The sequence below is a fragment of the Trachypithecus francoisi genome, unplaced genomic scaffold (assembly GCF_009764315.1).
Source record: "Trachypithecus francoisi isolate TF-2019V2 unplaced genomic scaffold, Tfra_2.0 Lachesis_group2, whole genome shotgun sequence".
NCBI lineage: Eukaryota > Metazoa > Chordata > Mammalia > Primates > Cercopithecidae > Trachypithecus > Trachypithecus francoisi.
The window spans coordinates 113,183,518-113,211,229 of record NW_022681465.1 but is presented as its reverse complement, the minus strand read 5'-3'; the positions used below and the strand labels follow the sequence as shown (position 1 = coordinate 113,211,229).

The following is a 27,712-nucleotide window of genomic DNA, read 5'->3' as shown; positions in this document are numbered from 1 at the left end:
TGACATTGAATAAAGATTCTTACTTTTTCCAGTTTTATATTTAAAAGGATATTTTCAAAGATGTTTCACTATTAAGAATTATTTTTTCTCTTAAACACAGATAAAAGTGGAATGGCGAGAAAACTTTATAGCGCAAATGCTTTGTAATAATATAATTACGCAAGTCATCCAGTTTATCTTTCTCCCTCAGGGGACATTACACCAAGCCATCTGAGGAAAAAGAGCAGGAAGAGACTATCCACCAGTGTCCCTAAATACTCCTGCAAAGAAACCTCAAGGAAAGGTTGCCCCAAGTTGGCAGTAGAGAGCTACAGGTACAGGCTCCATGTCTCCTTACATGTACAATGAGGAGACTGACCTGATCAACTCCAGGATCCTCTCCAGGCTGACAGTTTGAAATTAAAGGCAACAGAATACCAATTTCAATCAAAATCCAGAGACCAAGGGAGGAATTAAGAAATAGTTTGTGGAGACCAGGATTTGTCACAGCAAAGTTCCAGACTAAAGGGGTGTGGAGGGATGGGCCTATAGAAAGAGCCATCAGGGCTGGGCATGTGGCTCACGCCTGTAATCCCAGCACTTTGGGAGGCCAAGGTGGGCAGATCACCTGAGGCTGGGAGTTCAAGACCAGCCTGACCAACATGGTGAAATCCCACCTCTACTAAAAATACAAAAATTACCCGGGCATGGTGGCGTGGTGGCGCGCGCCTATAATCCCAGCTACTCAGGAGGCTGAGGCAGCAGAATCGCTTGAACCTGGGAGGTGGAGGTTGCAGTGAGCTGATATCTTACCATTGCACTCCAGCCTGGGTGACAGAGCAAAACTCTGTCAAGAAAGGAAGAAAGAAAGGAAGAAAGATGGAAAGAAAGACAGACAGAAGGAAGGAAGGGAGGGAGGGAGGGAGGGAGGGAGGAAAAGAAAGAAAGAAAAGAAAAGAAAAAGAAAAGAAAAGAAAAGAAAGAGAGAGTCATCAGAATGCCAGGTGCCACGGTTATGCCTGTAGTCCCAGCTACTTGGGAGGCGGAGGCAGGAGGATCCCTTGAGCACAGGAGTTTACTCAGCCTGGGTAACATAGTGAGAACTTGCCTTAAAAGTTTTTATCTAAAAAAATAAAAAGAGCCATCGGAGAACCCCACAAGTGGACCAAGGTGAGGGCTTACATGGGGTCCAAGTTATGATGTTCTTTCACAGCAATGATTCCTGGGTGCAATGGAAGGAGGCTCTGGAGAAAAGGCGGCCCCAAGCAGAAAGGCAGGGAGTAGGTTTGGGTTGAGCCCTTCTTCTGAGCTGAGGCTACAAACATTAAAACATACGTCTAGAGGGTGCCCCAGCTGCAAGAGTCAGGACGGAGACACCCCAAAGGAAACAAGTATTTGGGGGTGGGGCTCGGGGGCTCTGGAGGGGGAAGGGAAAGAGAGGAGCTGGGGAGCTTTCCAGTCTTCTACAACTTTACAAAAGAGTGGACCCCAGGCAATCTTGGCCTTCTTCTCCCTTTAACCTGCATACTATCTATAGTCTCTGGCTTCCTACAATTTCTATCAAGAATTCTAGATATTCCTGCAATTATGTTCAAATGACAGTTCCCACCCAGATGATGTGGCCTTTCTGTAACATCCTCCAACCTTTCATTCCTCTGAGTCAGGAAGGAAAACAAACTCTTCAGAAGTCCAGATCTGAAAAAACCCTAGCTGGGCTGACTCCCACTCCTACAGCATCCCTTTTATTCCCAGGCCCTAGTAAGCCTGAATTCAGTGTTCTTAAAGCTGACCCCTTGAAGAGCTGCAGTGGATAATTACAGCAAACATCAATCACATGGGCCCCGAGGAACTAACTCCTGGGGGCACTAACTGCCCAGCCCACAGAGTGTGCTCTCGCCTACACATTACAGAAGTACCCACAGGGCAGACTGGTCATCCTCGTCCCCACTTTGTAGGGGCTGCAGTTTTATATGTTCTCATCCCATCAGGCACTGCAGTTCTGTGGTTTACCCATTCAATAACAATGCCAGTTTGTTGCTGGCATCTAGAAAGATTTTTTTTTTTTTTTTTTAGTAGCTATCAACTTCGAAAATTGACATTTTTGGGAATACCAGACCAGCCCTTGACAATCTCCACTATGGTGACTCAGTCCTGTAAGAGATAACATTTTATTCATCATTTCTCACTCAACTGCCGACTCAGAAGAATTCTTTACACCTGCTAGAAATAGTGAGAAAATATGATAGGGTGAAAATTCCATATTGTGAAATGCCCTGTGTGTGGTAACCCTATGCAGGAGGCTAAGAAGAATTTTTGCCTTCTTTTCCATTGAAGCGTTTACGGCAAATCCAAACTCTACTTTATCTAAAGGGAATTTCTTTCTTTTTTTTTTTTGAGATAGAGTTTCTCTCTTGTTGCCCAGGCTGGAGTGCAATGGCGCAATCTCAGCTCACTGCAACATCCACCTCCCGGGTTCAAGCAATTCTCCAGCCTCAGCCTCCCGAGTAGCTGGGATTACAGGTGTATACCACCACGCCCGGCTAATTTTTGTATTTTTAGTAGATATGGGGTTTCACCATGTTGGCCAGGCTGATCTCACTCCTGACCTCAGGTGATCCACCCACCTCAGCCTCCCTAAGTGCTGAGATTACAGGTGTGAGCCACCACACTGGCCAATGGCAAATATATATTTTTTTCATATGCTCGTAGGTACCCAGTAACCCACAAAAACATATGATTTTATTCTGTCAAATATCTTCATAGTTGTTTTTTTAAGAGACAGGGTCTCACTCTGTTGCTTAGGCTGGAATGGAGTTACCCCTAGCTCACTGCAGCCTTAGACACCTGGGTTCAAGTGATCCTCCCATCTCAGCCTCCTGAGTAGCTGGGACCACAGGCACGCGCCATCATGCCTGATTTTTTTTTTTTTTTTTTAGAAACAGGATCTCACTATGTTGTCCAGGCTGGTCTCAAACTCCTGGGTTCAATTGATCCTCCTGCCTCAGCCTCCCAAAGTGCTGGGATTACAGGTGTGAGCCACTGTACCACGCAGCCTGCTTCCTGTATTGTAGGTACTCAGTGAACAACTTAGGAATTAGTAAAATTGAAAGGCCAGAAAGAAGTCACCAGAGTCCATTCTGCAACAAGGAGACTCTGTCACTTTGTCACACACAGGCCAAGAATGAATGTGTGTAATCATCATCTTAACACCCACCTGCAAAACAAGCATTTTATGGCTTGATGCATGACCCTGAGCAAATAGACTCCAAAACGTCTGTGTCCCTGTTGGTCCCTTTCTAATAGTAGAAGGTGTTAAAGGAGGTAAGAGAAAATGCCAACATGCTCAGAAAGACATTGTATTTATACAAGCTATCACCACCAGGAGTGCTTAGTTTCAGCAAAAAGGAAGATGATAATGTGCCTATGACTGAATTCAATGGGATTGAATTTTTACACTGAACATTAACAAAATGTAAACACAGAAGTAAAGGTTAAATGTGAAAAGGTTACTGTCAAAGGGAAGCTTAGTTATCAGCAAAATACATATCCAGATTAACTAGCCATTTCTATCCTTGACTTTTCTCCCTCTAGCAATCTTTTAAGCCTTTTAAAGGTGGAATAACACCCACCACAAGCATCTGAAACACAGCCCACTTATATATCACATCTACTTTTGGAGGAGCTGCTTTGCTTAGTGAACAACAGCACTGTGGGTTTTAGCAGAAAAGAGAAGGAACATTTCCTGTCTGAACAGAATGACCACGCCTGCAGCACTTTGTACGCTTTCCATCAACAGCAGAACAAAGCTATTTCCTTTGGATTAGAAAGCTGCCAGGACATGCTGGCACATTCTAACTCTTCTTCACTTTGTGCTCCCCTGCCCTCCAGTAAGGGTACAGCAAACTACTATTCAACCATCTTTTAAAGGGTGTTAGGCAATGGTGCTGCAACATACCATATATTTGCTTTACTGACCCCAAATAAAAACAAGTAAGGTAAACGAAGTTCAAATATTTAGAATTCATGCTCTTCACCTTTTTACTTGTGGTTGTTTTCCCCCTCCTCAAATGGTATTTGTTTCTGCAGCCTCACAGCTACTGAAAGTTACTTCAATTCTTTTCCTGTAATTTTAAAGTCTGCAAAAATGGCCTTGAGTAACTCCCAAGACTTACCATGAATATAAGATACATCCGATTAAGAGGCTGGTCCCCAGTATAGTCACCAAGTTTTCATCTCTGTACAGGTCTTGACCAAAGTCAGGCACACAGATTGTAACATTTTTCCCATGTTCATCTAGAACTTGTAAAGAAAAAACAAAGTCATCACAGTCAAATAGAAAGCCCAGTTGTAACTCACAGAAGCACTCATTTTGGCAAAACTCAGGTAGCTGTGGTGTACCTCCTTAGAATAGTGAAGACTTATCACTGGAAACCTCTACTCTACAGGCTGTTTCCACGCAGACTGGATTTCTGCTATTTCAAAGAACCATTCTCCCACATCATCACACCCTTGGAACAAGACCCTCAGATTCCAGCTCAGTGCCATGGGACTCAAACAGATCCAGGACCAAAGGAGAGAGTCTTGCTCATTTTCAGTACTATTCAAACAATAGTAAAAAGACAAGTCAGGCACATTTTTCAGTTGACAGGGCAGCCCCTAAAGAGAGGTAGGGTGCAGATACCAAGCAGTGCTGAGGCGAATCAACAGCAAACAATAGCTGCTAAACCAGTTGAGAAGCTATTTAGATGTGATATGATAATCGCGATATCTTTCCGTCTACAACTTGGAAATCCTCCTGAGGTTTTTTTTTTAAGTATGGGTGACTATATGTGATATTGTGAAATATACATTTGGTCTTCATCCACATTTACTTGCATGCAACTCCTAAAATCCTTGAAATCTCCAAAATGGTCTCTTTTTGTATGTTAATGATGGACTAATGGCTGGCAGCCCCTAGGCAGCTTCAGGATGGGGGCTGGTCACCAGAAAGACCAAGGTAGGATTAGAGGGTTGGGACTTTTCAGACCCACTCTCCAAACTCCAGGAATGGGAGGAATGGCAGTTGATCACCAAGGGCCAATGGTTGAATCATTTAACCAATCATGCCTGTGTAATGAAGTCTCCATAAAAGGCCCAAAAGGACGTGGTTCAGAGAGCTTTCTGAGACCTAGAGGCTTACAGGAAGGTGAACACGACCTCATCCACATGTTAGGAGCCCAGCCACACCAACTCCATGGAGACAGAAGCTCGGGACCTTCCAGACCTTGCCTTGTATGTATTTCACCTGCCTGTTTACTTGTATTCTTTAAAATATGCTTTGTAATAAATCAGTAAAGGGAAGTATTTCCTGAGTTCTGTGAGCCACTCTATAAATTCATCCATCCCAAAGAAGGGGTAACTGTGGGAGCCCTAACAGTTGGTCAGAAGTTCTGGGGGGCCGGACTTGTGACCAGCAGGAAGGGTAGGGCTGTTTTGTGGAATTGAGCCTTCAACCTGTGGGATCTGACCTTATCTCCAGGTAGAGCATCCGAATTGGATTGGAGGACACCCAATTGAAGCCCACGGCGGAACTTACTGCCTGCTTGCTGGTGGGGAGAAATCTCCACATATTTTAGTATCACAGAAACCTTCTGTGTTGACTGTTGTAGTGTGAAACAGAAGAAAAACGGAGTTATTCTAAACACTACGTAACAAAGATTCCTATAATATAGCCATCAGTGGTAATTTACCTTTTACCTGACCTTTGACCACTTTTTAATGGGATTATTTAGTGATTTTTGTTGTTGAATTGAGCTCCTTGTAAATTCTGCATATTGCTCCCCTGTAAGACACAGTTTGCAAATAGTTCTCTGATTCTGCAGGTTGTCTGTCCACTCTGTTGATTATTTCTTTTGCTGTACAGAAGCTAATTAGATTAATATAGTTCCATTTGTCTGGTTTTGTTTCTGTTGTCTGTGCTTTTGAGGTCTTAGTCATGAATTCTTTGCCTTGAGCAATATCCAGAAGAGTTTTCCTAGGTTTTCTTCTAGTATTTTTATAGTTTCAGGTCTTACATGTAAGTCTTTAATCCACCTTTTGTTGGTTTTTGTATGTGGTGAGAGACAGGGTAGTGGTTCAGCATAAGGAAATCCAAATTTTCCAGGACCACTTACTGAAAAGGGTATCCTTTCCCTAGTGTGTGTTCTTGTCAACTTTGTCAAAGACCAGATGGCTATAAATATGTGGCTTTACTTCTGGGTTCTCTATGCAGTTCCATAGATCTATTCTTATGCAAATACCATGCTATTTTGCTTACTGTAGCTTTGTAGCATAATTTGAAGAAGGGACTCCTCCAGCATTGAAGTGTGATTCCTCCAAGCTTTGTTCTTTTTCCTTAGGATTGCTTTAGCTATTCTGGCTCTGTTGTTTCCATACAAATTTTAGGATTGTTTTTCTGTGAAAAATATCATTGGTATTTTGATAGGGATAGCACTGAATGTGTAAGGCTGCTTTAGGCAATATGGTCATTTTAACAATATTTATTCTTCTGATCCATGAGCATGGGATGTCTTTCCATTTGCTTTTTTTTTTTTTTTTTTTTTTTTTTTTTTTGAGACGTGGTCTTGTTCTTTCACCCAGTCTGGTGTACAGTGGCCTGATCATAGATCACTGTAATCTCAAGCTCCTGGGCTCAGGTGATCTTCCCACCTCGGACCCATGAGTAGCTAGAACTACAGGTGCATGCCACCACACCCAGCTAATTTGTAAATTTTTTGTAGAGATGGGGTTTTGCTATGTTGCTCAGGCCGGCCTCAAATTCCTGGCCTCAAGTTATCCTCCCAACTTGGCCTCCCAAAGTGCTGGGATCACAGGAATGTGCCACTACTCGTGGCCCCTCCCTTTAAGGTTTTCATCAGTGTTTAGTAGTTTTCATTGTAAAGATCTTTCACCTCCTTCATTAAATTTATTCTTAGTTATTTTATTTTTTGTAGCTATTGTAAATGGGACCAGCTTCTTCATTTGGTTCTCTGCTAGATGATTACTGGTGTATAGAAACACTACTAATTTTTTTTTTTTGAGGCGGAGTCTTGCTCTGTTGTCCAGGCTGGGGTGCAGGGGTGCAGTAGTGTGATCCTGGCTCACTGCAACCTCCCCCTCCCAGGTTCAAGTGATTCTCCTTTCTCAGCCTCCCAAGTAGTTGGGATTACAGATGTGTGCACCACCAGGACTCACTAATTTTTGTATTTTTAGTAGAGACAGGGTTTCACCATGTTGGCCAAGCTGGTCTTGAGCTCCTGACCTCAAAGGATCCATCCACCTTGCCCTCCCAAAGTGCTGGGATTACAGATGTGAGTCAACGTACCCAGCCAAAATACTAGTAACTTTTGTATGTTGATTTTGTATACTTCAGTATTACTGAATGCATTATACAAATCTAAGAGTGTTTTGGTGGAACCTTTTGGGTTTTCTAGATACAGAATTATATCATCAACAAACAGGATAATTTGACTTCCTCTCTTCCAATCTGGATGCCTTTTATTTCTTTCTCTTGCCTGAGTGTCCTGGCTAGGACTTCCAGTACTATGGTGAATAGGCATGGTGAAGGTAGGCACCCTTATCTTGGTCCAGTTCTCAAAAGGAATGCTTCCCATTTTTCCCCACTCAGTATGATAGTGTCTGTAGGCCTATCATATATGACCTTTATTATTTTAAGTTATGTTCCTTCTATTTATCATTTTAAGTTATGTTCCTACTTTATTGAGGGTTTTTTTTTTTTTTAACCACGAAAAGATGCTGAATTTTAACAAATGCTTTTTCTGCATCTATTGAAATGATCACATGGTTTTTATCTTGAATTCTGTTTATATAATACATAATGTATGCTGTATCATATTTATAAATTTGCATATGTTGAACCATTCTTGTATCCATGGTATAATGCCCACTTGATCATGGTATATTATCTTCTGATGTACTATTACATTGTGTTTGCTAGTATTTTATTGAAGATTTTTCCATCTATGTTCATCAGGGGTATTGGTCTGTAATTTTCTTTTTTGTTGTATCCCTGTCTGGTTTTGGTTATCAGGGTGATATATCAGGCCTTGCATAATGAGTCAGGGAGAGTTCTTTCCTCCTCCGTTTTTTGGCACAATTTCAGGAGGACTGGTATTAGTTCTCCCTTATATGTTTGGTAGAATTTGGCTATGACTCCATCCGGTCCTGGCTTTTTCTTACTGGAAGAGTTTTAAAATCATTGATTCAATATCACTACTCATTATTGGCCTGTTTAGGATTTCTATTCCTTCTTGCTTTCCAGAAATGTATCCATTTCCTCTAGGTTTTCTACTTTGTAAGTATATGGATGTTCATAACAGTCTGTAATGATCTTTGTACTTTTGTGGTATTATTGTGATTTTTCCTTTTTCATTTCTAATTTTGTTGATTTGGTCTTCTCCTTGGTTAGTCTAGGGGCTTATCAATTTTGTTTATCTTTTCAACAAACCAACTTTTTTTTGTTTTGTTGATCCTCTGTATTTTTCTCATGGGCTTTTTTTTTGGTGGGGGGAGGTCTGTATTTTATTTAGTTCCTTATTTTATTTTTTTGAGACAAAGTCCCTGTCTATTGCCTTGGGTAGAGTGCAGTGGTGCAATAAGAGCTCACACGTCACTGCAGCCTCAACTTCTGGGGTTCCAGGGATCCTCCCACTTCAGCCTCCCGAGTAGCTGGGACTACAGATGTGCGCCACTATGCCTGGATTTTTTTTGTATTTTTTTGTAGGGACAGGGTTTCGTCATGTTGCCCAGGCTGGTCTCAAACTCCTGGGTTCCTGCAATCTGCCTGCCTCAGCCTCCCGAAGTGCTACGATTACAAGCATGAGCCAACTCACACAGCCCTGATCTTTGTTATTTCTCTTGTTCTGCTAACTTTGGGTTTGGTTTCTTCTTGATTTTCTAGTTCCAGGTGCAACATTAGGTTGTTAATTTGTGATCTTTCTGCTTTTTTGATGTAGGCATTTAATGCTATAAACTTCCCTGTGTATGCTGTGGTTTCAAGAATCTTTATTCTTAGGCTAATTAAAAAAATGTAGAGCACTTGAAATTTAAAATAACTTTTTTTCTGTTTTTTTTTGTTGTTGTTGTTGTTTTTTCTGGTAGAGATGCTATGTTGCCAAGGCTGGTCTCAGCTCCTGGCCGCAAACAATCTTCCTGCCCTAGCCTCCCAAGGTGCTTAGATTACAGGCATGAGACACCATGCTCAGCCTTTTTTTCTGTTTTAAAGGGATACCTGCCATTTAAAAAATATTGTAAATAAAAATCCCAGTAAGTTAAAGCCAGAAATTAATACATAAACAGACATAAAAGAAAGTCTTAAAGAGACTAAATTTATGTACACTTACAGAGTCAAGATAGAATATTAAAAAAAAAAAATTAAATCCAGGATACGCAATACTTACTTAAGACCTCCACTTACATTACTTTCCACTGTAAACAGCAACAAGGACAAGCCCATAAATAGTATGCATATAAGCTAAAACTTTCAGAATTATCATTGCACCAGTTTTCCAAATTTAAGAGGAAACAACTTCAATTTTCTTAGACACTACATTTATTTAATTTGATTTATATAAGCTCAAATATACCCAAACATACATTTATATATGCTTATGTGTATGTATGTATATATGCATGTATATGTGTGTGTGTATTTGCATTTATACATCACAAAAGTAATAGAGAGGGTAAGTTAAGTTTCTGCAAGTTACTTAAGTAGCAGGATCAGTCTATAAACCAGGCAGTCTGACTTCAAAGCTCATGCTCTAATCACTATGTTCGGCTGTCTCTGTAAATAAATGTCATTTAGGACGAGTGGTTTGAGGTCACATAGCCAGTAAATCACGGGATCTGTGCTCAGATCCTGCTCCCTGCTCCCCACTCCCCCACATTCTTTCCACTCCCTCTGTTCCACTGCTATAGTCACAAAAGAAAAGAAATACAACTACATTAAGAGGTTATTTAGGCCTAAAAGCAAACTCCGCAGCCAAACCTTTCCTCCTGTCTGTCCTACACACCAGGAAGAATTGAAAAAGGGAATTTTCCTTTACATAGCTCAAGTTAAAGACTTTTTTAACTTGAAAGATGAAAAAGTCTAGATCATCTCTCTATTGTGATTTAGTACACTTCTATTATTTATTTTTAAACTTAATTTTTGTGGATACATAGTAGGTGTACATATTTATGTGGTACATGAGATGTTTTAATACAGGCATGAAATATGTAACCATCACATCATCTAAAATGGGGTATCCATCCCCTCATGCATTGATCCTTTGTGTTACAAGCAGTCCAATTATACTCTTTTAGTTATTTTTAAATGTACAATTAAATTTGACTATAGTCACCCTGTTGTGCTATCAAATACTAGGTCTTATTCATTCTTCCTATTTATTGTGTACCCATTAATCATCCCAACCTCCTCCCAAACCTCCCCCAAACCCTTCCCAGCCTCTGGTAGCCATCCTTCTGCTCTCTATCTCCATGGCCTCTCCAATATTTAAACAATAGTTCATTCCTCCATGAATGAAAATATTCACACCGCAAACACAAGCCCCCTAACAGGCTGGCTTACCTACTTCTGCAGGTTTGCTGGACAGAGCTGAGAAGGTGAGGTAGGTGACATAGCAGCTTATGACCCCTGATTGTAGGAGCCCTGAGTGCGGCTGTCCTGAAAAATGACAAGAGACAGACAGACAACAGGCTTTAATTTGAAGAAAAAGAAAGCATATGTCCAAAAACACCTGATAGTCCCCATGACAGTCCTCAAACTTGAGCATCCACATTTAAAGGAAAGAAAAGAGAAAAAAAAATGTAGTATGTTTCTCAGATAAAACTAAAAAGATATTAAGGGGGAGAGAGTTACACCCTGAACGGAACATTGCTATTTTAAAGATGTCAGGTTCTGCCAAGTTCTCTACCAATACTTTATCGAGCCCATGGCTATACTTAAACACACTAACTAGTCTCCCTGAGGTTTGTAACATTAGTTCTTAAATCCCAAGATCAGAAAAAAAATTACCGTCGTCGTTGATAAAACCACATAGCTTAGTTGGGGAGGGGAGTAAGCGGTAAACCAGATATCACAGGCGACGTATTCCGGATTCTACAAGGTCATCACATACCACAATCTATGACAGGACAAAAAGCTCTCACCTGCCAATGGACAAAAAGCTTTTGGGAACAGAATATAAGAATTGCTCTTGGCTAAAGAGGAAGGCTATGGGGCTCAGCATTCACTGGGAGAAGGGCTTTAGGGTTCTTTACTGATTCATTTATTTTTAACTTTTATTTTAGGTTTGGGGGTGTACATGCAGGTTTGTTGTAAAGGGAAAATTGTCATGGGGGTTTGTTGTCTAGATTATTTCATCACCCAGGTATTAAGTCTAGTACCCATTAGTTATCTTTCCTGATCCTCTCCTTCTTCCCACCCTCCACCCCGACAGATAGGCCCCACTGTGTGTTGTTCCCCTCTATGTGTCCATATGTTCTCATCATTTAGCTCCCACTTTTAAGCAAGAACATGTGGTATTTGGTTTTCTGTTCCTGTGTTCGTTTTAAGGATAATGTCTTCCAGCCCCATCCATGTTCCTGAAAAGGACATGATCTCTTACCTTTTTATGGCTACACAGTATTCCACAGATTCCACAGTGTGTATGTGCCACATTTTCTTTATTCAGTATACCACTGATGGGCATTTAGGTTGATTCCGTATCTTTGCTATTGTGAATAGTGTTGCAGTGAACATACGTGTGCCTGTGTCTTTACGTGAGAACCATTTATATTCCTTTGGGTATATACCCAGTAATGAGATTGCTGGGCCTAATGGTAGTTCTGTTTTTAGGTCTGAGGAACCGCCACACTGCTTTCCACTATGGTTGAACTAATTTACATTCCCACCAACAGTGTATAAGTGTTCCTTTTTCTCTGAAACTTCACAAGCCATCTGTTATTTTTTGAAAGTTATAATATTTCAAGTAAACTAAAGGTTCAGATCCTTCAGAGTAACCAGGATGTGATAAGGGATCTCTCTTTTTTTCCTGCGAAATTTTTGACCACTTACTGACATAAAAGGATGCAGTTGTACTCAGTCTTGTGGTCAAATTTGTTTCCAAAATTATCATTATTAAATTATAATTACCGATAAAGACATAAAATAGACCCTGTTATAATGTTGCACTTTGGCAAGGGAATAAGATTTCCCTTAGCACCTAATGGTATTAAACCAAATATTTCAGAACATTATCCCTATTTCAAAAGATAAGATTTAACCCAAGATTTTAATCAGAATATCAAGTTGTTCTAGGAACTCTTAACTGATCAATTGAAGGGATTAGGAGAATATTCTCAATTTCAATAATGGTCTTAAAATTTTTAGTAGAGGAAAACATATTATTTGTGACTAGTTTTTTTTTTTCTTCTTCTTCTTCTTTTTTGACACAGAATCTCACTCTGTCACCCAGGCTGGAGTGCAGTGGTGGGATCTTGGCTAACTGCAACCTCTGCCTCTCGGGTTCAAGCAATTCTCCTGCCTTGGCCTAACCAGGTAGCAGGGACTACAGGTGTGCGCCACCACAGCTGGTTAATTTTTTTGGGTATTTTTAGTAGAGACGGGGTTTCCCCATGTTGGCCAGGCTGGTCTTGAACTGCTGACCTCACATGATCTGCCGCCTGCCTCGGCCTCCCAAAGTGGGGATTACAGGCATGAAACACCGTGCCTGACCACTAGTTGCCTTTTTAAACCACTATTTTAGAAAGGATTCAAGGGGGCTATAAATTTATTGCCTATATTTTCCTACCTAGAACCTGAATGTCATGTGCATTTTCATCACCTATAGGGTCCGACCCACAAAAAAACATCAGACCAGGGACATCTCACTGTAAGCCCAAAGACACTATATCCTGGCTTAAGAAACCAAGAGTAGTTTATAAATGACAATTCACATGTATACTTTCCTAAAGCACTTTGAAATCTCACTGTCTCTTCGTTTCGGCTTTGAAACAACCATGAGCAAGGTCAGGCTCACATGTTTCCACTGACTTCATTGAGGAAGAGCACATGGGCCAGCTGCTGGCTGAGCTGGGATGGGATGTCCTGCTTCCTGACTCCCAGACCACACTGCCCACAGCCTTGAGTGAAAGATGACCCCGGAACCAACCCCTTGTGCGGCCCTTTCATTCAACTTTTACACAGAGATTGTAGGCAAGCTCATAAACAACTGACTTGATATACTCGGAAGGCATTTCCCATTTAAAGGCTCCTTGTGGTACGTTATTTAGCAAAGGCAGTATCTTCCTATTAATTGACTTCATTAAGTTCAGGTCTTTCTCGACATGAGAAATGCTTGGCTATCACAGCTCGAGCGTGAGATATGAAGAGACTGGAGCCCCACCTTGCCCACTACTGACACATCCACAGTAAGTTAAGGAATACACTAGTTAAAACAAACAAACAAACAAACAAAACACCATTGGGTTTGCTCAAAGACACTTAGGAAAATATAAATAAGGAAGAATGGAAAAAAACATGCTTACGATTTTGGACACAGGGCGAGATGGCTACCAATGAAATAAGCAGGCACAGGCCTCCATTTACTCCTAGCAGAATTTTGTTTTCCATGCAGCCGTCTTTGTGTGTGTAAAACACTGCCATCAAAACCAAGCCTCCAGTGGCAATGGAATACATGATGAGTGTCACCAGGGCCAGGGAGGCGTACCACAGCTTGTTACTGGCTGTGCCTGCTGTCCTGTTTCTCCGGGAAGTGGGTAAGAGGGAGAGGAGAGAAGACAAGTCAATGAAGTCCACCATTCTCTGATAACATTCACCATCCCTCAGGCAGTAACTAGTACTACAGGCCACAGGCACCGGTACCCAGCTGCCCAGAAGACACATTATTTTTGCAGTGATTATGCTCTATCAAAGCTAGAAGGTTCTGGTAAATATGGAAACTTCTTGGCTAAAGCTTAGAATTTTCTCTCAACACTGAGAGAATTCCACTTTCTGCAGCAAATGTATTCATTCATTAAAATGAATAATGTCAACCCAAATGAGAGACTGAGGCAACAGCCTCAACCAACCGAGGTTTACTGAACCAGAGGTTTGAGGGTGCACCCAAAAACACACAAGTCACAGAATCTTCTGTGGCCGGTGCTCCCAAAGAGGTTGCAGAAGGCTCAGGATTTACCCATTTCTTTAAAGGGGAGAAGGCATGCAGGAAAAGGGGGCAGGTGGTGAGGCAAATGCGACATTCTCCCGAGATTTTAACTAGTGCCCAGTAAACTCCACTATACAAGAGATATGATAAACATTGCAAAAGGGAGTAAAGGAAGAGTTAATTATATAGTCTCAGGGTAGGCAGAGAAATGACTGCTCTCCTGTCTTTGTTCTGCACCTGGGAAGATAAGCTTGTAATGGGCATTGTCAGTGTGAAATGTAACAGACTGCAATTCCATGGACAAGGAGCTACACTTAGGTCGCAGACCTAAAGTTACAGCTGATATGCCCTTTTTAATGGGAAGATACACATCTTGAAAGGCTTAGGGATCAACAGGTAATTTACTTATGAGCAATTTGAGGGCAGTAATCCGGGATGCACGGGGCCTTTTGCCTTCTGTAGAGGTCTACCTAATGTGTAGTCCTTTGACACAAGGTTGGGAAGTCATAGCTTTCTATGGGCAGGTGGGAGGGAGACAGCAGTGTCACGTGACTCTGTCTCCAGGTTTAACTCTCCGTTTGGTGTAATGAGTTTGAGCAGTCCTGAGACTCTTCATTTCCTTTAGCCACCTACAGACTTCATTCTAGCTTCTCCATTCTGACTGTGAACCACCTTGGGTCAGTTTTTGGCAGGATGAAAAAGTTGCTCTTCACTGGGCTTCTCCAAGTTTTCTCCATAAACATAGAGCCCCAAAGTGCCATAGTCTCTACTCCAAAGTGCTGCCAGGAGAGGTAGCTCACATCTGTAATCCCAGCACTTTGAGAGGCCGAGGCAGGCAGATCACTTGAAGCTAGGAGTTCAAGACCAGCCTGGGCAACATGGCAAAACCTTGTCTCTACAAAAATTAGAAATATTAGCAGCGTGTGGTGGTGCAAACTTGTAGTCCCAGTTGCTTGGGAGACTGAGGTAGAGGGATCACCTGAGCTTGGGTGGATGACACCTGCTATGAGCCATGACTGCACTCCATTTGGGGCAAGAGTGAGACCCTGTCTAAATTTTTTTTTTTTTTTTGAGATGGAGTCTCGCTCTGTTGCCCAGGCTGGAGTGCAGTGGTGTGATCTTGGCTCATTGCAACCTCCACTTCCCAGGTTCAAGCAATTCTCTGCCTCAGCCTCCCTAGTAGCTGGGATTACAGGCACCCACCACCATGCCCGGCTAATTTTTGTCTTTTTATTAAAGACGGGGTTTCACCATCTTGGCCAGGCTGGTCTTGAACTCCTGACCTTGTGATCCACCTGCCTCTGCCTCCCAAAGTGCTAGGATTACAGGCATGAGCCACTGTGCCTGGCTCTAAATATTTAATAATAATAATAAATAAACTTTTAAAAACAGAAACAAAGTTTTGCCAGCAGCTCTTGTGGATGCCATCTTCTTAGGGAGAAAAGAGAATTATCTTTACTAAGAACCATATTAGCTGACCTTAGCTCTTTATTCCTTGAACTGAAGAGAAGGGCCTGTAACTGTGCTCCTTCTTTATCTAAAATAGTATAAGGGAAGAGTAAAAGAAAATTTGACATTAAAAAAAGTTAAATAGATAGGAATAAATTCTGGTGATCAACTGTATGGTAGGGTGATGATGGCTAGCAGTAAGGTATTGTATATTACAAAATAGCTAGAGGAGAGGCTTTTGAAGATTCTCAACACAAAGAAATGATACAGCCTGGCCAACAGAGCAAGACCCCATCTACAAAAACCAAAAACCAAACCAAAACAAAAAACAAAGATATTAGCTGGACATGCTAATTAGCTAGCTTCTTGGGAGGCAGAGAGGCAGGAGGATCTCTCGAGCCTAGGAGTTCAAGGCTGCAGTAAGTTATGACTGCGCCACTGCACTCCAGCCTGGGTGACAGAGTGAGACTCTGTCGCTTTAAAAAAAAAAGAAAAAAAAAAAAAGAAAGGAAAGAAAGAAAAAGATGATAAATCCATGAGGTAATGAATAGCCAACTACCTTGATTTGATTACTGTATGACATATATGTATCAAAATGTCAAAATGTACCCGATAAATATGTACAATTACAATATGTCAATTAAAAAATAAATTAGGGCACGGTGGCTCACACCTGTAATCCCAGCACTTTGGGAGGTCAAGGCGGACAGATTACGAGGTCAGGAATTCGAGACCAGCCTGACCAACATGGCGAAACCCCACCTCTACCAAAAATACAAAAATTACCCAGGCGTGGTGGTGCATGCCTGTAATCCCAGCTACTTGGGTGGCTGAATTGCTTGGACACCAGAGGCAGAGGTTGCAGTGAGCCCAGATCATGCCACTGCACTCCAGCCTGAGCAAGAGGGCAAGACCCTGTCTCACACAAAAAAGGAAATTGTTCAGAACAAAGAAAAGTATCTATAAATGCTAAATGAACCGGACAGAACAACAGGGAGAACGAATTGAATGAATCATTGTCATCTGCCTTATGATTAAATTGCTCTTTGTAACCACATTCTCCCAAACCTCACAGAAAAAGCAACTTACTTTATGCCCTCACAAAACTGGAAAGTGTTCAAGCAACCCAGTTAAAATGTTTTAATGATGAAAAAATTCCTGCAGCCAGAAACAAAGAAAATAGGGAGGAAAGGCCAAAATGAGAATGACCGTCATATTCCTGAAACTGTGCCAGACACTCCAATGGCCTTGGAATTATTCTAACATAAAAGGCGTACAAAGGAAATGAGAGAAAATGGGATTTTAAAAAGGAAAAAACAATCTAAGAGCAAATAATAATGGATGATGGGGAGACAGCATGAATTATACAGAAAAAGGTAAACACTGCTGACTGGTTTGTGGGTGGGAGACGACCAACACTTCTATTCACTACCCTTTTTGGTTATGTTATTAGAATATGAAGGACTTTCTTACAGTTAATTAATATTTACAGTCCATCCCAAAGTTAAATCTTCAACCCCAACCTTTCCCCTGAATGTCACTTATATTAACCAACTGTTCATTTAACAACTGGAGACCCACTTGAAGGTCTAATTGGCATCTCAAACTTAGCACATTCAGGCTAAGGTAACTTCCTGATATTGACACCCCCATTCCTCCCTCCCCAAAACCTGCCATTGTGCAATCATCCCAACCTCAGAAAACAGCAATTCCATCTTCCCATTGTTGGGGGAAGAGAGAAAGAAAGAGGAAAGGAAAGAAAGGAAAGGAAAGGGAAAAGAGGAAAGGAAAAGGAAAAGGAAAAGGAAAGAAGGAAGGAAGGAAGGAAAGAAAAGAAAAGAAAAGAAAAGAAAAGAGAGAACAGCACAGAAGAACTGCGGTCACTCTGGAAGCTTCTTGCTGCTCTCCCCTCCCCTACCCACCTCCACTCAGAGCTGGCTTTGGAACATAGGAGGATCCAGCTCCTTAGTACCACATAGTTCCAGACTACTCCTCCCTCACCTGGATTGTCTCCCCCTGACCTCCTTACTTGCACCTCTAGCATCTTTTCACCTTTCTTGACTTAAAACAGATTATATTCCTTCCTTCTTTTTTTTTTCTTCTTTTTTTTGAGGCGGAGTCTCGCTCTGTCGCCCGGACTGGAGTGCAGTGGCCGATCTCAGCTCACTGCAAGCTCCGCCTCCCGGGTTTACGCCATTCTCCTGCCTCAGCCTCCCGAGTAGCTGGGACTACAGGCGCCCGCCACCTCGCCCGGCTAGTTTTTGTATTTTTAGTAGAGATGGGGGTTTCACCGTGTTAGCCAGGATGGTCTCGATCTCCTGACCTCGTGATCCGCCCGTCTCGGCCTCCCAAAGTGCTGGGATTACAGGCTTGAGCCACCACGCCCGGCCTCCTTCCTTCTTAAGGCCCTCTGGTGCTCTCCCATCCCACTAAAAATACAAAAAAAAGTCTTTACACTTGACACCTAAAGCCCTTTGTTTCAATTCTAATAGAGAACTGACACTGTAAACCACAAAATTTGAGCTAGAAAAGAAAAAAAAGAACACACCAGTTAGTCCAAACACATTATTTAAGTGTGAAAACTGAGGTCAGAGGGGGCAACTGATGTGCCCTACAGTGAAAGAGCAAGCATTAAAAGGGGCACTGAAGCCAAACACAATGTCATCCCAGTACTTTGGGAGGCCAAGGCAAAAGGATCTCTTTAACCCAGGAATTCAAGATCAGCCTGGGCGACGTGGCGAAACCCCATCTCTACCAAAAAAAAAAAGAAATTAGCCAAGTGTGGTGCCACATGCCTGTAGTCCCAGCTTCACAGGGGGGCTGAGGTGGGAGAATCACTTAAGCCTGGGAAATGGAAGCTCCAGTGAGCGAGCCATGGTCACACAACTGCACTCCAGCCTGGATGACAAAGTGAGATCCCACCTCAAAAAATAATAATAATAATAAAAAAAGAAAAAGAAGAAAAGAAAGGGGTACTGAAATCTGCATCTCCTAGTTGCCAGGCCCAAGACCTTTCTACTCTATTGTTTTCAGGATCATCTCCTTCTCAAGATGTTTACAAAGAGATAAATGAAAAAGGGAAGAAAAGGTACTTTAGTTATTCTATCAAGAGCAATGAGCATATTTTCTAGATTCTTATACGCAAGAGTCTGTTAAACTATAAACATGTTGGCAATAGGGATTTTTGTTGGCATATATGCCTCAAAGCTTGGAAAATAGCAACACTATTTGCAGAGCTTTTAAGTCATTCTGAGTTTCTGAAAGTTTTTAAAGCAACCAAACTTTTCCAAAATGCCTGCTAAAAACATGGCATCAATAATTAGTCCCAGCAAATGGATTCAGAATCAATCAAAACATTAAAGTCAGACTGAAGAAGCACAAGTGTTCTCAAGGGAACATACTATTTAATGGGCAGATCAGGCACCAAGGATCAAAACTGTTAATATTTTACCATGAAGTTCCTTATTTGAAGTATACTTGTGAAAATTTTAGGATGATGAATTTATTTTCTTTTTTTTTTTTTCTTTTTTTGAGACAGAGTCTCGCTCTGTCACCCAAGCTGGAGTGCACTGGCCAGATCTCAGCTCACTGCAAGCTCCGCCTCCCAGGTTCATGCCATTCTCCTGCCTCAGCCTCCCGAGTAGCTGGGACTACAGGCGCCCGCCACCTCGCCTGGCTAGTTTTTTGTATTTTTTAGTAGAGACGGGGTTTCACCATGTTAGCCAGGATGGTCTTGATCTCCTGACCTTGTGATCCGCCCGCCTCGGCCTCCCAAAGTGCTGGGATTACAGGCTTGAGCCACCGCGCCCGGCCAATGAATTTATTTTCTAATACAAAAATCAAATTAAAAGCACATTCAGGTCAGGTGTGGTGGCTCACGCCTATAATCACAGCACTTTGGGAGGTCAAGGTGGATGGATTACTGGAGGTCAGGAGTTCAAGACAAGCCTGGCCCACATGGTGAAACCCCGTCTCTACTAAAAATACAAAATTAGCTGGGTGTGGTGGTACACGCCTGCAATCCCAGCTACTTGGCAGGCTGAGGCAGGAGAATCAATTGAACCTGGGAGGCGGAGGTTGTGGTAAGCCGAGATCATACCACTGCACTCCAGCCTAGGCAAAAAGAGCAAAACTCTATCTCAAAAAAAGGAAGCAAGCACATTCAGAATAATCATGGAAAGAGTGATTTTTAATCAATTAAAATTCACTTCCAACTTATTGTATTTCTTCTGGACTACTGAGGAAATAGGGTCCCATACAATTATAGTCACCCATTTGGCTTATCTTTAAGAAAACTCCAGGCTGAGCGCAGTGGCTCATGTCTGTAATCCCAGCACTTCGGCAAGCCAAGGCGGGTGCATCACGAGGTCAGGAGATCGAGACCATCCTGGCCAACATGATGAAACCCCGTCTCTACTAAAAATACAAAAATTAGCCGGGTGTGGTGGCACGTGCCTGTAATCCCAGCTACTCAGGAGGCTGAGGCAGAAGAATCACTTGAACCCGGGAGGCAGAGGTTGTAGTGAGCCAAGATCATGCCACTGCACTCCAGCCTAGGCAAGAGAGCGAGACTCCGTCTCAAAAAAAAAAGAAAAAAAAAAGAAAGAAAGAAAACTGTGCTGCCTCAAAACAAGATCTAGTGGAGACCACAACATAAATTACTGGATCTCATGGATAACTCAAAATGCAGACACTGTACAATAACTGATACAACAGCCTACTTCAAATGCAGAAATCTGTATAATTATAGAGTTTAGAACTTTAAAACATAGCAAAACATATCTGTAGGGCTACTTGTATGACTATTCAGTGTTGTGTAAACCATTTGAAAATTGTTCATATTTGGCCATGCTTAATCCAGTATTTACCAAAGAGTCAAATGACTAACTCTGTCTTTTCACTGATGCATCCCAACAACAGCTGTACCTCATGATTTGATCCTTAAAACCAAAAGAAAACAACAACTACCAAGTTGAACAACATATTCAGGATAAAAAGTATTGAGAGTATTTGGACAGTGTATTTTGTTTTGTCCATGGTAAAAGTAAACTTCACATTCACATGGCACTTATGATTTCAAAAATTTGAGTATAAAATAAAATGATTCCTGTAAAATATGCAAAAAACAAAAGCCTTATTGGGTACAATAGGCAGTTGTTTTTATTCATATTTTATAAGTAAAGAAAGTTAGGGCTGGACGCAGTGGCTCACGCCTGTAATCCCAGCACTTTGGGAGGCCGAGGCGGGTGGATCACCTGAGGTCAGAAGTTCGAGACTAGCCTGACCAATATGATGAAACCTCGTCTCTACTAAAAATACAAAAATTAGTCAGGTGTGGTGGCATGTGCCTGTAATCCCAGCTACTTCGGAGGCTGAGGCAGGAGAATCGCTTGAACCCAGGAGGCGGAGGCTGCGGTGAGCTGAGATGGCACCATTGCACTCCAGCCTGGGCAACAAGAGTGAAACTACGTCCCAAAAAAAAAAAAAAAAGGTAGGCAGAAAGCAGCTAAGTGCTTTGTCCAGAATCACAAACAGGGTCAATTAGGTCTTAGAACTCAAGGGTTGTCATTTTCTCAGTGTGGCTTAGCAAGAAATAAAAGTAGCTATTAATAGCTGGGCATCTCCCACCTGACCCAGGATATGAACTCAACTTCCAAGGCACTTAGAAAGAGTCTACCTTTTTCAAAGACAAGATGGTTTTCTAAGGTAGCACAACATATCTTCCTAATGAAGGAGTCCTTTTTCCCCTCGTGGGAAGTTGAAAAGAAATTTTAAAAATCTTTTTTGTTGAGACAGGGTCTTTCTCTGTTACTCAGGGTGGACTGCAGTGGTGTGAACTCAGCTCACCAAAGCCTTGACCTACCAGGCTCAAGCGATCCTCCCACCTCCGCCTCCCATGTAGCAGGGACTACAAGCATGTTGCACCATGCCCAGCTAATTTTTTATAGAGACAAGGTCTTAGTATGTTGCCCGGGCTGGTCTCAAACTCCTGGGCTCAAGTAATCCTCCCACCTTGGCCTCCCAAAGTGCTGGAATTACAGGCATGAGCCACCATGCCTGACCCAAAAATTTTTTTAAAGGAGGGAACTATTCTATCTCATAGTCTGCAGAAGATGAATCTCCAGCTCCAAAGTTTGAGTTTTGTGTTCACTTTTTAATTTTACTTTTAATTTCATGAGGATGGGAGGCTAAGATGAAGCCTACCCAATTTTTTAGCCACCCTCAAAACCAGAGACTGACAGGTATGAGCAGGGGATTAAGTGTGGCTAATTCACACCACTGGTTGACTTAGAGCCCAAACAAGGGAGTAGGGGCAGGGGGTCAAAAAGTGAGAAGTAAATGAAGGAGAGGAGTAAATGAAGAGGTACAAAAAAGCAGGTATAAAGAGAAACAAAACTGCAAATCCCTAGCAATGCAATTGAGTACAGCCTTTATCAAAACTGGGCAGTTTCTGTGAGTCAATGGGAAGCTTTCCATAAAGGCACACACCAGTTCTTGTTCCACTTATGTGCAAACTCCACGAGCAGGAGGAGCTGGATGCCTATGAAGAGGAAGCCTCCGACGGCTCCCACATAGCGCCAGGCTGCAAAAGACCATGAAGAACACAATGAGGCAACCTTTCGTTGTATTTCGCTCAAAAGAGAATAACCACAGCTAATTTTTACTAGGTAAGTGTACCTAACACATTCAATTCCCACACGACCATATAAGATATGTATTACAAGTTTCACTCACTTTACCTAAGAGAAAAATCGAGAATCTACGTAGGTTGACAACATCTCTGTCAATAAATGGTATAGCTGGGATCTGAACACAGGCAGTCTGACCCTGAAATATCCAAGCTTATCCTCCACACTACATCTGCCAGGTACCCCTAACAGATGCCCTCATTCATAAAATCCACAATGACCCACAACTTAAAAGCTAACACATACTGCCAGAAAAATCAAAGGTTCAAATTTTACTGGGTAAAAAGTCAACAATGACCAGTAAGGAAACAAGGTTCAGACAGGGGACGGACAAGGACTCAGCTCGACTTCTGGCTCTGCCACAAAGATGGCAGGGCCATCTTTTAACCTTGAATAAGTCACATCACATGGGTTCCAGTTTGTCTATAAAAATCACTGAGCTGGGGCTGGGCACGGTGGCTCATGCCTGCAATCCTAGCACTTTGGGAGGCTGAGGCAGGCGGATCGCTTGAGGTCAGGAGCCGGAAACCAGCCTGGCCTACATGGTGAAACCCCGAGTCAACTAAATAAATAAATAAATAAATAAATAAATAAAATAAAATAAAATTAGCCAGGCATAGTGGCTGGTGCCTATAATCCCATCTACTCAGGAGGCTGAGGCAGGAGAATCGCTTGAACCCGTGAGGTGGAGGTGGCAGTGAGCTGAGATTGCACCACTGCACTCAGCCTGGGTGACAGAGCGAGACTTGGTCTAAAAAAGAAAAAAAAAAAGACTTTGCTTGGCTGGGTGCAGTGGCAGATCATAAGGTCAGGAGTTCGAGACCAGACTGGCCAATATGGTGAAACCCCATCTCTACTAAAAATACAAAAATCAGCCAGGCGTGGTGTTACGTGCCTGTAGTCCCAGCTACTCGGGAGGCTGAGGCAGAAGAACTGCTTGAACCCGGGAGGCAGAGGCTGCAGTGAGGTGAGATCGCGCCACTGCACTCTGACCTGGGCAACAGAGCAAGACTCCATCTCAAAAAAAAAAAAAAAAGACTGAGCTAAACCAGAGGGTTTCTAAGTCTCTTCTCTCTCCAAATATACATTCTAATACATAAAAGGATCTCTGTAGAGAATTTTAAAACTTTTAACAGTATTTTAGGTAAAAGCAAGACTTAGGGAGTATATGAAAAACAACTAGCCAGGCCCTGATACATAACTATATGAAGGATTATGACTGTTCCTTATAAACTGACACAATCTAAATGTTTAGTTTAGTTTTGTTTTTGAGACAAAGTCTCACTCTGTCACCCAGGCTGGAGTACAGTGGTGCAATCTCGGCTCACTGCAACCTCTGCCTCCCAGGTTCAAGCAATTCTCATGTCTCAGCCTCCAGAGTAGCTGGGATTACAGGCACACACCACCATGCCCGGCTAATTTTTATATTTTTTAGTACAGATGAGGTTTCACCATGTTGGCCAGGCTGGTCTCGAACTCCTGGCCTCAAGTGATCCACCCGCCTCAGCCTCCCAAAGTGCTGGGTGTGAGCTGCCACATCTGGCCTAAATGTTAATACTTTACTTAGGAAAGTGAATCCATTTGGGTTGAACAAAATGCTCTGAACCACTGAAATTCAGGTTTTTTCCTCAGCTCATATGAAAAAGGGCCCCCTGTTTCAGCTATGATTAAAGGCTTCATATTAATGAATTAAGGCAGGTTCTAACAATAAAGAATATAATTCAATGCTACAGATCTTGACATAAGGTAAGTTTAAAAACAGACTGAAAGATGCTTTTCCTGTCCCACTATCGCTGCAGCAGACGTTTAGCTGTTGACAGCCCTGTGCTCCCTGTTTCTGGGTTTTCTGTGCAGTGCTTGGAAAGAACAAGGTCTCCCAGGCCAGCAGAGTACCGAAGTCCTCTTACACCCTGCCTGGAAGTGGCATGCGGTAGTGAGAAGAGGGGAGGTAGATAGGCAATGGCGGAAAAAGTATGGGCAGGTAAGTCAGGAATTTCTTTTGAAGCCAAAAGAAAAATCATTAATTCAAACTATCAAAGGTACTTTGGACTGCACTTCTGAGCAATTTGACAAAATGGGTAAAAACAAAACAAACAGGTACCCAAAATACCCCATTAGTACCGTTCAGAAAGGTGTCCTGATCTGGAATGAAGAAAGCTCCTGAGCACATGGCTCCCAACAGCAGAAGTTTAAAGAACCAAAAGCTAGAAGGGGGGAGGGGGGAAAAAAGAGGAAATGTATTTAAGTGACATTCAAGGACAAAGGACCTCTTAGAAGGTAAAGCATGTCAATCCATGATTCTGCCATTGGCCAACGTTCTCTCCTAATCGAGGGAAAGTAATTAGGTGACTTGAAGAATGCTTTTTCCCATAATTAGACTCAGTGCAGCCTCCAATTGTGCAAAACACCATTTTATTGCATGGGTGGAAATGACCTGGGGGAAGGTCTTGGAACAAGAAATAAACTCTTTGTCTTGAGTAAATTTCACATCAGGGTACCAGAGTAAATGTCACATCACCGTACCAGGTGTTACAAATAAGATTCTAGCTCTCAGGCAACCATGTGGGTAAGTATCAGTTCCACCTTCCCCTAAATCGACAATTTCAACTAGCAATCACAGTGTCTGGTGGACAGACGGGATCCTGGAATACTGTCCTGAACATAAGAAAGGAGAAAGAAATCCCCAAGAAGACTGAAATACTTACCCATTGTGAATATGAGCTCTACAACTTTTGCTGTTGTTGATTTTCAAGGTCAGTAGACAGAAGATAAAGAAGAAACAAGCCATTCCAAAACAGACTCTATACACGGCAGAATATCCCACCAGCTTCTCACAGGTGTCACCAGCTTTAATGCCTTTACACATATCTTCGAAAAAAGGAATCTGAGGAGAAAGTTTAGAAAAGTCTTCCGTTACAACTGAGTGACAGGGGGACTGTCATGGAGTGTTCATGCAGCCGACCACAACATCCACTGTGGAAATGGATCATGTGCATAAAGAAACAGACTGAGGATCTATCTTCTAAACAGAGATTTTTCTAATTTTCTCTAATCTTTTTTAAAGATACAGTGATCATAAAGTAACATTCAGCCTTCATTTGCCCCAAATGACTTCCGAAAGCCAACATCAGATTTCACAAAAATTACCTTTTTTTAAACCCCCTCCTAGACAAGGTCTCTTGCTCTGTTGCCCAGCCTAGAGTGTAGTGGCACAGTCACAACTCACTGCAGCCTCAATCTTCCGGGCTCAGGTAATCCTCCTGCCTCAGCCTCCCAAGTAGCTGGGACTACAGGCATGCGCCACCATGCCCAGCTAATTTTTGTATTTTTTTTTTTTTTTTGTAGAGACGGGGTTTCATCACGTTGCCCAGACTGGTCTTGAACTCCTGAGCTCCAACAATCCACCTGTCTTGGCATTCCAAAGTGCTGGGATTATAATAGGTATGAACCACTGCACCTGGCCAAAAATCCCATTTCAATACATGGACATATTTTTGTTGATATGTATACATATACAGAAATAAAAAATCAGAGACTTCTTTTACTATCCACCCAGAATGTCACTCCCCTCCCTGAGAAGAGTAAACAATTCGGTGGGTAGAGTATTTGTATGAATTCACATAGATAAATGTATGTGTATACACATATACAACACACCCACATATACATACACAACACACATACATACACTCATATCATACTATACATATAATAAATATATTAGAACAGCTTTTTAAAATAAAAGACTGTGCGTAATGTTCTGCAATATTTTTTCTCAATTAACAATAAGCCGGGCCAGGTGCGGTGGCTCGTGCCTGTAATCCCAGCACTTTGGGAGGCCGAGGTGGGTGGATCCCCTGAGGCCAGGAGTTCGAGACCAGCCTGGCCAACATGGTGAAACCCCATCTCTACTAAAAATACAACAATTAGCCTGGCATGGTGGTGTGTGCCTGTAATCCCAGCTACTAGAGAGGCTGAAGCAGAAGAACTGCCTGAACCCCGGAGGCAGAAGTTGCAGTGAGCCAAGATCGTGCTACTACACTCTAGCCTGGACAACAGAGCAAGACTCCATCTCAAAAAAGAAAAGAGAACAAAAATAAACAATAAGCCATGAAGAGTCTTTCTCTATTAATATACAAAATCCCATCACATTTTTTCATCACTATCTTTTATAGTAGAAAGGCTAGTTCAAAATCAATAACCATTCTCACACTGATCTTATTTTTTTTGTTGGGGAGTGTTTTTAAATTTTATTTTCTTACTTGGTTTTTATTATCACAAACACTAATTCAATAAATACCTCATTGCACCTGTGCCTCATTGCACCTGTGCCATTATTTATGTAGGACAGACACCTGAGCTAGAAATGGAATTAGTGGGTCAAGCAATCAGGTTGAATGTCCCTTATCCAAAATGCTTGGGACCAGAAGTGTTTCGGAATTTGGAATATTTACACTATATTACTGGCTAAGGTTCCCTAACCCAAAAAATCCAAAATGCTCTAGTGAGCCTTGCCTTTGAGCATCATGTTGGCACTTTAAAAAGCTTCAAATTTTAGAGTATTTCACATTTCAGATGTTTGGATTAGGAATATTCAACCCGTATCTACATTTTTAAACTTCAAGATAAGAGTTAAATCGTACTTTCAAAGGCTGTACCAATTTACATCCTACCAGTAATATCTGAGATTGCACATTGCCCAACTGGGACATCTAATTTAAAGGCAAAAACCCACTATCCTGTTTTAATGTACATCTTCCTTATTACTAGTGAGATTCAGCATCTTTCCTCAAGTTTATGGCCATCTGTTTTTTTCTCTGAATTGGCTATTAATTGGGTATTTTCTTGATCCACTGGAGCTTTTTATTAATGGGTCTTCATCTTCTGCCAAATGTTGACAATAGTTTATTCTAGCCAAATTAGAAGGCTTCAATGTGAACTCATCACTTTCATTATCAGAATAATCAAAATCTTACACAATGAACAAGCAGCACATTCCTAGGAATGTCATAAAATAAGGATTTGGTCAGTCATAAAAAACTTGCTTCTTATCAACATCAAAGTTGAACACTCTTCTGAACAGAAAATAAGTTAAATCACATTATAACTATTATTCATAAGAAAAATAAAGTATCACAGAGAAAAAAATAGCACACAACTGAAGGTAAAAGTAAAGTGTGATAAAGAAGAGAATTTACAGTTCCTTCTCCAGAAAAGATACTGAAGAAACAGTAATATCTGTGGCTATCAGGATTTCCGTAAACAAACGTCAACCCAAATGAAGAGACTGAGGCAAGAGTCTCAATGGGGAATAATTAAGCCAGAGCTTGAGAGGCTGCTGAGAAACACACAAGTCACAGAATCCTCTGTGGTCATGCTCCCAAAGAGGTTGCAGAAGGCTCAGTA

General features: G+C 41.8%; 1 protein-coding gene across 2 annotated transcripts in view; it reads right to left on the bottom strand.

Moving 5' to 3' along the window:
- SERINC5 (serine incorporator 5) overlaps positions 1–27,712 on the bottom strand; it is a 120,133-nt gene that overhangs the window by 17,154 nt on the left and 75,267 nt on the right. For both annotated transcript variants that reach the window (XM_033180161.1, XM_033180162.1), the window contains exons 3-8: positions 25,012–25,190; positions 24,428–24,510; positions 22,107–22,200; positions 13,549–13,760; positions 10,589–10,684; positions 4,152–4,278 (exon numbers count right to left, since the gene is read on the bottom strand). In XM_033180161.1, coding sequence (XP_033036052.1) covers positions 4,152–4,278; positions 10,589–10,684; positions 13,549–13,760; positions 22,107–22,200; positions 24,428–24,510; positions 25,012–25,190 — 791 coding nt within the window. The remainder of the gene's footprint in view (positions 1–4,151; positions 4,279–10,588; positions 10,685–13,548; positions 13,761–22,106; positions 22,201–24,427; positions 24,511–25,011; positions 25,191–27,712) is intronic.